The sequence below is a fragment of the Phascolarctos cinereus genome, unplaced genomic scaffold (genome assembly GCF_003287225.1).
Source record: "Phascolarctos cinereus isolate Bilbo 61053 unplaced genomic scaffold, phaCin_HiC Scaffold_5;HRSCAF=322, whole genome shotgun sequence".
Classification (NCBI taxonomy): domain Eukaryota; kingdom Metazoa; phylum Chordata; class Mammalia; order Diprotodontia; family Phascolarctidae; genus Phascolarctos; species Phascolarctos cinereus.
The window spans coordinates 408,092,414-408,105,256 of record NW_027555958.1 but is presented as its reverse complement, the minus strand read 5'-3'; the positions used below and the strand labels follow the sequence as shown (position 1 = coordinate 408,105,256).

The 12,843-nt window shown below is 36.0% G+C and overlaps 1 protein-coding gene across 1 annotated transcript in view; it reads left to right on the top strand.

Moving 5' to 3' along the window:
* Window positions 1–12,843, top strand: part of CEP350 (centrosomal protein 350) — a 157,463-nt gene that overhangs the window by 59,752 nt on the left and 84,868 nt on the right. Inside the window, 3 exon segments of the mRNA XM_078156464.1 lie at window positions 1,222–2,276; window positions 6,296–6,446; window positions 7,566–7,705. Of these exon segments, the coding sequence (XP_078012590.1) occupies window positions 1,222–2,276; window positions 6,296–6,446; window positions 7,566–7,705 (1,346 nt within the window).

Sequence of the window (12,843 nt, the reverse complement as noted above, 5' to 3'; positions counted from 1 at the left end):
CCAAAGGGATCCATGACGCAAAAAAATTTAAGAACCCCCAAACTCTATGGTCGCTAACATGACTGGTTACAAGTTGGCTTCTTGCAGATGCTGTTCTTTTTGGATTTACCATTATGTCCTGCTGCCCTTTATCTCTTAGCAGTAGTCATAATGCTTTATAAATACCTTTTCTCCTCCATCGCTGTCCCCAGATACCTTATCATCAGTCCTTAGAATGTAGTTACATCTTTTACAAAACAAAGTTTAGAATAAAATGAATGTGTAGTCTCCAGTTTCTTTGAAGCCTGTAGCCCTGAGGGCCCTTTTACCTTAGCTAATTCTTGCCTAGACTTCCATTATTCCCAGTTTTTAGCATTTGTAGTCTCTGGGCCACTGTATCACTCATGATAATAGTGTTTGGCATTTCATAAGGATTTGGTGCTTATTCCAGATCGACACTGAATAATATTTTTATTGAGCCATCTTGAAAGCCATTTAATATCACTTTGTTTTTATATTTAGGACTACGTAATTAAACAATTTATTTGTTTATTATTTGATTAGTGATGGTGTTTAGTTAGTAAGTTGTGTTCAACTCTTTGTGACCCAATTTTTGGGATTTTCATGGCAAAGATACTGGAGTAGTTTGCCATTTCCATCTCTAGCTCATTTTATAGAGGAGGAAACTGTGGCAAACAGGGTTAGGTAACTTGCCCAGGGTTACACAGCTAGTAAGTGCCTGGGGCTGGATTTGAACTCAGGTCCTCCTAACTCAGGGCCAGCACTCCATCCACCTAGGTGCTCCAGTTTGCTTAATACATCTAAGTATTTCTCCTTATCTTGATTTTAACCTCCTTACAGATAGGAACCATGTTTTAAAACGTTTTTTAATCCCCTATATCAATTAATCAGTAAGCATTTATTAAATTCTTACTATGTGATAAGCACTGGGGATACAAATATAAACAGAAATTGTCCCTACCCTCAAGGCACTTATATTTCATTCTAGGAATAGATATTTACTGAATTTAATTTGCATCTGAGTATAATATTCATATTAATATGTAGCAATCTTAAAATTTTTCCACATGATATTTATGGATCTCAGATGTACTCAGTTAAAAATTTTAATCTACCTATATTTTATGATTTAGATATTCTATAATCCATAGTTTTAAATATGTTGCCTCAATTATAAAGATATACATTAGTTAACCTCATTGGTATTTTTTTTTCCAGAAGTGATTTGGTAGAACCAGCATGGATTCAGCCAGACAGGTTGAGCCCAAGGACTCATCCTCCCCAGCAGCCACTTATTGAAGCAACTGGGTGTTTACTCTCTCAGCTTTTGGACCTAGAGCATATAGGGACTTTGCAGAAGGACTTTGAGTCTATATTGTCAACCAGGAGAAACCAAGGTGTAGGCATAGGGCCGTGGACTTTGACGCCACAACAGTACACGACCTCAACAACTACACAGCAAGATGCCTTGATAAAGCCTAGTCCAAAACAGTACAGAAGTAAGTTAGATCGAATTGAAGCCCTAAAAGCAACAGCAGCTTCTTTGTCCAGCAGAATTGAAAGTGAAGCCAAGAAATTAGCTGGCGCCAACATTAACTACGGAACAACATGGAACACTGACTATGATGTGCAGCAGGGTGCCCAGGAGGATGGACACTGGACTAAGCCTGTGAGTCCACCTGTGAGAGAGGATAATGAAGATATTTTTTCTTCCAGAATTCAAAAGATGCTTGGAACCTGCGTATCTCACACAGGCTTTGATGATAATCTTCCTGGAGTGGGAAACCTTAGTGAGTTTAAAAAACTTCCTGAGATGATTAGGCCTCACAGTTCTGTATCAAGCTTTGGATTGCGATCTCCTCATAAACCAGAAGGACTACTAGCACAGTTAAATAAGAGGCAAACTGATTCTCCTGCCTCTGACACCCAGGTTTGTGGTCAAGACAAAGCCAAAATATCTCATGATTCAAGCACCGATTCAGTTAGTGAAGGGCCTCTTCTTAGTGAGGGGAGCCTCTCTGAGGAAGAGGAGGGTAAGGGTGGGCACTCCCCTCTGAAGATGATGACAGAAATCTTCAAGGAAAAGGAATTCTGTGCTGGGGAAAGAAACACCTATGAACCTATCAAAGAGTTTCAAAAAGATGCTGAGAAATTCTTACCACTTTTTGGACAAACAAGTGGCACACAAAGCAAAGGATCATGGGAGGAACTGGCAAAAGGAAGTCCACATAGTGTCATTAACATTTTTGCAAAGTCTTATCAACTCTATGGAAAAGGTGAGAAAAGTCAGTAAATCTTTTCTTATTTGCACCTTACCTTAAGATAATGTTTAATTTCCATACTATATATATGTGTTTCATTTACAGGGAGGGAGGAGGGGGAGAACTGGATCTAGAATTTCATTGATATTAGGAACTATTGATAGGGAAACTCCTTCTTCCAATGGAAGTCAGCACCTGCTCTGGAATTTATAGACTTTTAGCTGTCTAGAGCACTGAGAGATTAAGTGAATTTTTAAAAAAATCAGTTTTATTTTCATATCAGAATTCTCTCCCATTTCCTCTTAACAACCCTGCCCCCCCCCCGAAAGCATGAGAAATAAAACCCAGTATAAACGTGTATAGCCAAGCAAAACAAATTAACCATAATAATCATCTCCTTCCCCTACTCCTGGGCAAAATATGCTTCAAAGTACAGTCTTGAGTCCATCACTTCTCTCTCTAAAGGTGAATAGCATGTTTCATTGTGAGTCCTCTGGAAACTGTGGTTGGTCTTTACACTGATCAAAGATCCTAAGTCTTTCAAAGGGTTGTCCTTAAAATATTGCTGTTATCGTAGAACTTGTTCCCACTGATTCTGCTGCCTTCATCTTGCATCAGTTCATACACATCTTCCCAGGTTTTTCTAAAACCATCCCCTTCTTCATTTCTTACAGCATAATAGTATCCAAATTCACATACTATAACTTATTCATTCATTCCCCAAATGATGGGCACCACCTTCAGTTTCTAATTCTTTGTCCCCATAAAAAAAAAGGTGTAAATATTGTTGTATATATATTCCTATTCTTCTTCCTTTAATCTTTTTGGTGTTTAGACCTAAAAGTCAGTAGCTTTTTGGGTGTGGTTCAAATTGCTTTCTAGAATGACTATACCAATTCAAAGCTTCACTAACAGTGCATTAATGTACCTGATTTCCCACATTCCCTCCAGCATTTGTCATATGTTTTTGTCAACTTTGCCAATTTTATGGGTGTGAGGCGGTACCTCAGAGTTGTTTTAATTTGCATTTCCCTAATTCTTAGTGATTTAGAGCATTTTTACATATTATTTGATACGTTGGATTTCTTTCTCTAAAAATGCCTGTTGATATCTTTTTTTAATGACATTTTCTCCCAATTACATGTAAAAATATTTTGGATTTTTTTTTTAAATTTTGAGTTTTAAATTTTCTCTCTCTCCTTCCCTTCCCTCGTCCCTCCCTGAAATGGTAAGCAATCTGATATAGGTTATACATGTACAGTCATGTAAAACATATTTCTATATTAGTTATTATGTGGAAGAAAACTCAAACCAAAAAAAAATAAAAAGAAGGAAAGAAAGTGATCTGTATTCAGATTCCATCAGTTCTTTCTCTGGAGATGGGTAGTATTTTTCATCATGAGTCCTTTGGGATTGCTGAGAATATCTGAGTTATTCACAGTTGTTCATCATGCAGTATTGCTGTTGCTGTGTGCAATGTTCTCCTGGTTTTGCTCACTTCACTCTGCATCAGTTCATGTGAGTCCTTCCAGGTTTTTCTGAAATCATCCTGCTTGTCATTTCTTATAGTGTAATAATATTCCATTACTATATATCACAACTTGTTCAGCCATTCTCCAGTTGATGGGCATCTGTTCATATCTTTTGACCATTTGTCAGTTGCAGAAGTTAAGTGATTTTCTCATGGTCTCACAGCCAGTATATTTAAGAGTCAGGAGTGGAATTTAGGTTTCCTTACCTCTGAAGACAATTCTGTCTCTATTCTATCATTGTGCTTACATATAACATACTTGAAATGAACATATTTTCAAATAGTGATCTCTTACTAGTGACCATACTGGTCATCGTCTGAATTATTCATAAACCTCCACTAAAATATGAGTAATATGATATTTAACAAATAGTCTTCTAATTAATGAAAGTGTATTCTTTATGTTTTCATTTCTTCTCATAAGACAGTGGTAGAAATGTAGAGGAATTGACTTCTGAAATAGATGGTCTAGTTCAGATGAAATTTAAAGTGACTGAAGTAGATAGTATGGTTCTTAGTTCTTCTGTTCAGAGTTATGAACCTTGGGGCAGCTAGATGGTGCAGTGGATAGAGCACCGGCCCTGAAGTCAGGAGGACCTGAGTTCAAATCCGGCCTCAGACCAAACACTTGACACGTATTAGCTGTGTGACCCTGGGCAAGTCACTTAATCCCAAATGCCTCAAAAGTTAAAAAAACAAAAAAAAAAACAGAGTTATGAACCTAAATAGAATCTGTTGATTGATAAATTTGAATTGTGGTAGATGATGTTGGGAGTAGGTTAGGGTTAGTGGATTGTGAGAGAGAAATAAATTTAGTTGTTTTTTGTTATTTGAAAATGTTGTAGTCAGACTTTGTATACTAATTTATGACATAGCCAGAAATTTTGAGACTACAGACAAAAATTTTTTACAGTATTTGTCCCTGTCCCTTTTACCTCTTTTCTTCTCCCACGTGTTAAGGAATGCTAAGGGTACCTTCAGCTTGTCTTCTTGAGTTGCCATATTTTCCAGAAACACTGGACCCAGAGTATGCAGGAGGCCCTGAATGTGTCAAGAGCAAAGTAGCTGTCCCCCACCTCCCCATGGACATAATATATTATTTGCATCCCAAGCTAGACTACCCTGTGTATCCTTGGGAATCAAGTTGGGAGCCAGTTAGTCTGTACTAGGCTAAGAAATAGCATGTTCAGCTAGGACCCTTGTAGATAAGCAGATCATCCTGTTTTCATAGTCTAGCAGTTCCCAAGGGAAAAGAATGTGGCTTTTGTCATCACCTTGCTGTCCTCCATTTCAGGAGGGGTTTTGTTCTTCTCCCACCTTTACTGCACCTTTCCCCCTCCCATATCATGCCCCTTTAGGTGAAGATTTCTGGTACCTCCTTCCTCCCTTTGTCTTGCTGTTATAAAAATGCAAACTTCTATGTGGATTGCAGACTCTTTGGGTTCCACATGCGTGTTCATTTCTCTTGTAATAAACCTAGTTTTCATGTAAGTTTTGTGAAGTTGTGATTGCCTATTTGGCTCTAAGTCCTTTTAAAGGATCTACTTCAAGTACTGTCTTCTCTACCTGGATTCCATCGAACTCTTGCTGACGTGCCTACAGATTTCCCACCTCGAGTTTCATCTGTGCTTTGTAGGAGCTATCACTGCATCCTGGGTAGCTTTTGCTGCTTGCATTTATTTTAGGATTCAGTATTGGTGAGAATACTGAACTAGGATTCAGAAGATGTCGGTTATCTAGTCATACCTGTATTACTTAGGCACTTTGTGACCTATGGGCTGCATTTTTCTCAGTGTAAAATAATAGGGATTGGACTAGGTGCTCTCTGAGCTTCTTTCTAGGTCTAACATTCTTTGAATGTGTGGAAGACATTATTTTCTGTGCTTGAGTGAGTTTATATCCTCTGTTGCTTTGCTTTGTTACGTATTCTTCCAGGAAGACAACTGATGTTAATGGTTTAAAGTGGTTCTTATGTTATTTTTAAAAATTTTTCTAAAATTTAAAAATAAAACAATGTTAGATGTAGTATGTGATTTTTATTTGCTCTAAGAATACTTCTTTTAATAATAGCTATACCATTAATAAAATTTTATTTAGTGTTTATATGGCACCTGTTTTATACCAGACTCTGTGTTAAATGCTTTATAAATAATATTTTATTTGATCCTCACAACAACCTTGAGAGGTAGATGTTGTTATTATCCCCATTTTACAGTTGAGGAAACTGAGGCACACAGATTAAATGACTTGTTCAAGGTTACACAACTGGTAAGTGTCTGAGGCTGGGTATTAATTTAGTTCTTCCTGACTCTTTGTCTAAAACTCCAGTTACTTACCACCTAGCCTCATTTCCTTACAGCCCTCCTGTTCTATTAAATTGCTGTGGATCTATTTTGAAAACCATCTCTGTTAGTTTGAAAGTTTGAATTACTTGGAGAGCATCTTCTCATTGAGGAGTGCCTATGGTTCATATTTACCCATCTTGATAATATCTTTTTGACAGGTTTTGAAGACATGTTGGATAAAGGATCACCAGTGTTGCGGCCTTTGCTTCCCATTACAACCCCTGCAGGCAGTATTTCATATGAAGATGATTTTGTATCCTCTTCAGCAAATGGAACATTGACAGAAAAAAAATCTGCTTATGAACCTATGTAAGACTATTTTGAGACTGTGAATTGAAATATGAAAAAGAAAATTACACAAGACTAATGGTTTGAAATTAGTCAGATTTACTTTTCAAAATTATTCATGTTAGTATGTCTGCTAAGGGGTGCCACAAAGAAACTTTATTTATGGAACAAAAGTAAAATTGAATTTCTGTACTGGACATAGTAGCTCACTACTGTAATCTTTAACACTTGGATAGGTTGAGACGGGTATGTCTCTTGAGTTGAGAGTTTTGAGCTACAATAAGGTAAAGATGATTGGGTGTTTTTATGGTACCCTTATGGTGAGCTTCCCAGAGGGGTGAACTGGCCTAGGGCAGAAAAACTTCGGTTTTGATTGGTATTGAGATTCAGCCCATGATTGGCCACTGCACTTGCAGCCTGGGGGAAATAGGAAAACACAATGTCCAAAAACAAATAAACTAAAAAATTGAATTTCTGTGATAGAGTTTGGGTAGATCAGATTCTTTTTTCACTTTCTTTAGATTTGCTACAAAGATTTTTCTCCCCATTAATTTGTCATTATATGATTTTCTTGTCATATTTAGCAGCAGCCTTTTTTTTGGTATACTGTTGCTCAGAATACAGAATTAAAGAAATTATCAAAATTGTTAAATAATGGTTATTAAGATTATTATAGAGAAAGCTACAAAGAAAATGTGTAAAACTGAACTTTTTAATGAGACCTCATTTATAGAAAGTCTATTTTGCACAGCAGTGATATGCTGTTGTTTGATAAATACATGGTTAAATGTATTATAACCCTAGAATAAAATAGATTCCCTCATCAGAGTACAGAAAGCCCATTAGTAGGGGGAAAATGGCTAACTCCTACAATCTGAATTTGATTTCTGTTATGCCATAATGGCCTAGATATAGGTGGCTTCCTTTACTTAGGAAAGGTGAAGGCATAGTGATAGTAAGACTTTAATTAAAAAAAAGAAGTAAAATGCATCTCTTCCTTGATTTCAGTCCTTTCTATAGGCTAAGTGGAATATGTGTGTGTGTGTGTGTGTGTGTGTGTGTGTGTGTGTGTTGTAATGTGTGAATATTTAATGGCTTTTAAAAAATTTTTTTAAAACAATGTTACCTATTTTATCACAGTATGAGTAGTAGCAATTCGAGCACACAGGAAGAGCCTTCTAGCAGGAAATCTCAACATTCAGCAGGGACTCAGTCTGTCACATCATCTCGTTCATCTACTTCTTCCAAAGGAAAGAAAGGAAGAAAGGAAAAGAAAGAATGTAAGTGCTCTACACTTGTAGAGAGCACCTTATAGTTTATGATAACTCTTAAACATCCATTATTTTTGTATAAGGGAATGAGGAAAAGTCAGAAATGTAAAAGTCTAGTAAGGAAAGTATAGGATTCTTAGTGCTATTTCCTGCTATTTTAAAAAAGTACACTTTCAAATATTTAATCACTTTCTTATGTACTAATTTTTTTAATAAGGCATTGGTATAATTATCTTAGTAGTAAACCTTTTTAACAGAATGTCTTTTGTTACAACTAAAACTTTAAGAAATGCCTTTTTATAATATTAATACAATAACTAACGCTTTATGATTCATTCTGAGAAATGAATGTTGTTATTCACTTTCAGTAATAAGAAAATATACTTAGTGTTTTAATGTTTATAAAGTAATAATAATAGTAATAGCTGACATTTCTGTAACACTTTAAGGATTGCAGAATGCTTTGCATATATTATCTTGTTTAATTTGATTAAATCACAGAATTGGAGGAATCTCAGAAGTTAACAGAGTTGTTGAGTGTAGCCCATACCCAAACATGTATTCCCTCTGTGATCTGCTAGACCAAATATCCATCTAGCATCCTTTTGAAGACATATGTGATTAATGAATCCACTATTCTTTGAAGTAGTCAATTTCACTTTAAGACAGTTTAATTATGTTTTTTCTTATGCTAAGCTATCTCTAGCTTCCATTTTTTTGAGGTTCTGTTTTCTGGTGACAAGCAAAGCAAGCCTGCATCCCTTCTTTTATTCCTTCAAATACTTGACATCTGTCATGTCTCTACTAAGTCTTTTCTTCTACATTCTGGAATCTTTGTGTGGCATGATCTGTTCTCTTAATGTCCTGGTTTCTCTTCCTTGGACGTTCTCTAATGTCCTTTCTGAAATGTGGTGCTCAGAACTCATTTTGAACAAAGTGTAGAGTGCAGTGGAACTGTTATTTTCCTTACTTTAAATGTGGAAATTTTAAAAATTCATCTTAAGATCACTCTCACTTTTTCGGTCACTATGTTACACTGTTGATTCATGTTGATCTTGTCTGAACTTTGAGGTTGATTTTTTTTTTAACCTGAATGTAACACTTTATATTTGCTTAGCTATTTTGTTGGATTTACGGTCTCATCAATGTAGGTATTCCCTCCATTGATACATATTGTAATCCATTCATATCTGCCTAGCCTGTGCAGCTCTTATCTAGATTCTATTATACATCTACCTAACTATCATTCTGGAAGCCTTCTTTGTATTCTTTTGACTTCACATGTGTATGAGTAGAGTATTTCATTATGCCTTGCTCTTCTTGCCAGTTTATGCTTCTTTCTGGTCATACATTTCTCTGACTTTTTTTATATCACTTTTCCAAGTTTACAATGTATTGCAGCTTGTTTATGCCCTTACTCTATTTTTCTCCATTGTCCTTCAGGGGGTCTTCAACTTTAATCTTTGTGGCGGGGGTTGGGGACAACAACACTTTAAGATGTTCATTTCCATCTTAATTGATTTGGCCTATTGTAATGCATAAAGATCTTTTTGGTTTTTGACTATTACACAGTGATATAATAATCTCCAGCTTAGTTTCTTTGAATATTCAGTAAAGATAGCATTTAATCCTATTTTCAAGTCATTGACAACATTAAATAGCACAGGACTGGTAACATCTCTGAGGCATATGAAACCTCCATCTAGGTTAACAGTGATCCATTGATTACAGTCTTTAGATTGTCATTCAGTAATTTCCAAATCTACTTAACTGTACTATTTGCTTATACCTTTCCATTTTAGCCCCAAAGTATATAATGAGAGATTTTGCAAAATACCTGCCTGAAATCCAAATACTCTATCTCTACAACATTCTCTTGATCTATCAGTCTTTCAGCTCTGTCAGAAAAAGAAGTGAGAATATTCAGGCATGATCTGTTCTTGAAGAGCCTGTGATGACTTAGTCATCATAAAACATCCTTTTAATAATATGTTCAACAATTTTGTCTGAAATTAATGTCAAATTTACTACAGTGTGTAGAATCAATCAATCTCCTTTCCTTTTTTAAACATTGGGACAACATTTGCCTGTTTTCAGGCCTGTGACCCTTCTCCTATTCTCTGCATTGTTTTCATAGTTCAGCAATAAAATCTGCCAGTTCTTTTAATTCCATAAGATGTAGTTTATGTGGAATTGGTGCTTTGAAGTCATTGAAGACAATCTGGTGCTCTCCTTCCATTTTCCTCCTTATTTTGTGTTTCAGTATCCTACTATCCATTTTTGTTCTGTTCTCAGGCCTAAGATCATTATCCTTGGAAGAGAAAACAAGCCTCAGTTTCCTCATCTATTAAATAAACTGAAGCAGGAAATGACAGACCACTCCATTATCTTTGTCAAGAAAACCCTAAATGGGGTTGTAAAGTCAGACACAACTGAAACAACTGAACAACACAAATTTTGCATTGGGCAGTTAGCTTGTACAGAGTATAGAGTGTCAGTCCTGGAGTCAGGAAGACTCACCTTCCCGAGTTCAAATCTGGCCTCGGACACTTACTAGCTTTGTGACCCTGGGAAGGTCATTTAACCCTATTTGCTTCAGTTTCTTCATCTGTGAAATGGGCTGGAGAAGAAAATGACAAACTACTCCAGTATCTTTACCAAGAAAAACCCAAATGAAGTCACAGAAAGTTGGACACGACTGAAATGACTGAACAAGAAGTTTTGCATTATGTCATCTGTTATGATCCCATCCACCTCAAGCATTGATTCTTTCCCCCTCTTTAATCTTTCTCTTGCTTCCAACATAGCTAAAAAGCCCCATTTTTGTTGCTTTTAAAATTCATTGCTAGTGTGTCAATTTTACTGAATTTTAATAATTTCTTACACTGTTCTTGTAATGAGTATCACATTTATATTCATCACTTACTTGCCTTTGTTTCTGTCTTCTGTTAATATCTTTTAAAATTTTAAGTTGGTTGATGATTTCCCTTCGCATTCACCTTAGTGGGCTTAGTTTCTTTAAAGAGCTCTTACTTTTTTTCCTCACTATAATCATGAATTTGTGTTTTCAGAATTAAAGGCTTCCCAATGCTCTTGAAGCAGATTCCTCTTTAGATTTTTAGGCTATGAGATCCTTTATCTGAACATTTTCTGAAATTTGAAATCTATTCACCCCATATATGTACTCCATATTACACTGTGTCCAGCTTTTCCCTCTGTATCTATCATGAATGTTACAGTGTGGTGGATGTTTTCTCTTAACAGTTTGATAATTATAACATCAGCCAGTTTTTCCATGTTAGTCAGAATCAGGCCCATAATATCCATCTTTTTTGGAGAATGAAATTATCAGAGAGGCAAGTGAAGTATTTGTCAGCTACTCTATTTTTTTTTTATTTTTAGGCAATTTGGGGTTAAGTGACTTGCCCAGGGTCACACAGCTAGTGTTAAGTGTTTAGTCTGAGTCTGGATTTGAACCCAGGTCCTCCTGACTTCAGGGCCAGTGCTCTATCCACTGCGCCACCTGGCTGCCCCTACCAGCTTCCTTTTTAACAGAGAGACAGGTTCAAGGAGTATCTTAAGTAGTTGAATCCCTCCCTCCCCCATCAAAACTACATCATACCTCCATGACAGTTTTGGGTTTAGTCTCCTGAACTTACCTATTTCTTCTTTGGTTAGGTGGTCTATATTATATGACAACCACAATATCAATTCTGTGTCTTGCTCCACTGATCCTCATTCAAGTGCTGTCTGTAATACTTCAATGCTCCAGTTTGTGTTTTATTCGTGAGTTTATTTTCTTAATTTATAGTACTAAAAAAAGTGCTGCTTTACCACCTCCTTTATCTAATCTGTTCCTTCTAAGTACAGTATATTCTTCAAGTGTAACCTTATTCTAGTCTTGAATTATATCCTAACAAATCTCAGTGAAGTCTTATGAAGTTGAATTCTCTTCCTTACATAATTTTTTTATTCACTGTGTTTTTTTTAGAACATACTTTGTGTGTTTTGACACACACACACATCTGAGGCTGTAGTTTTTGTTGTCCCTTTTCTTAGGTATTATTTTCTCTGAAAGTATTCTACTCTCTACTCTTCTTCCTATATCATACTTGTTACACTGTGTTGTGCCTTCTTTGACAGACAGATAGTTTTCTCCTTCTTCCATTTTCAGTTTAGATACCTTGAATCAGATTTATAAGTTTTGAGGTAAAAAATGTCTTTACCACCCCTTATCTGTTGCTGTTCATTCCTGGTGAAGGGCTCATTAATCCTTTATCTTTATGCCATGGTCCAGAACTCCAGATCTATTTATTAGACACCATTTTCTTGCATAGCTATTTATTTTCCAAATCTGCCTTAGTCTTTTGACATTTCTACCTTCATTTGGCAGTAGAGATTAAAACACTGTAACTTAGGTCTTCTGACATCATCGTCTGATGTTCTTACCATTCCATCATCAGGTGCAGGTGCAAGTGATAACCAGAGGAGTGTTCCCTGTAAATATTAAAGTTATGTGGATACCTAGATTGTGACATATACTGTGTTTGGGTCAAAGGCCTAGCAAAAATCATTATCAGATATGTCACAATATAGCAGAAATAGGTTGAACATAGATGTCTTATCAAATCAATTTACTGGCATTTTCTCTGTATGTATAACTACTACCTCTCCTTTAGGAGATCTCTCAGTATGTAAATAGACTCCAGAACTATCAAAAAATAATACTCTGACTGTAGTTTGTTGCTTTAGATCAGGGGTGGCAGGGAGTTGTCAGAAAGTCTAATGACTGACAGTCTCTTAATCTCAGAAAAAGCCTTTTAGGGGAAAAGGCATGCAGGGGAATTATTTCTTCAGTGACAGCTCAGCAGAACCTTATTATCTGGTAGCCTACTTAGAATCTTTGTAAATATTAGAGCACCATGTAACAATGGGTTATTGTAATAATAATAATTATAGACTCACAGAACTTTAGAGATAGAAGGATCTTACATCTACCATTGTTGTTTTATAGCTATGAAAACTGAGACACAGAGAGGTGATTAAGAGACAACCTGTGTTAATGGCAAAAACTGAAACTAGAACTTAATCCTACTTATTCCTCATTTAGTATTCTTTCCAGATTGCCAGTACTTAAAAATCAGGTT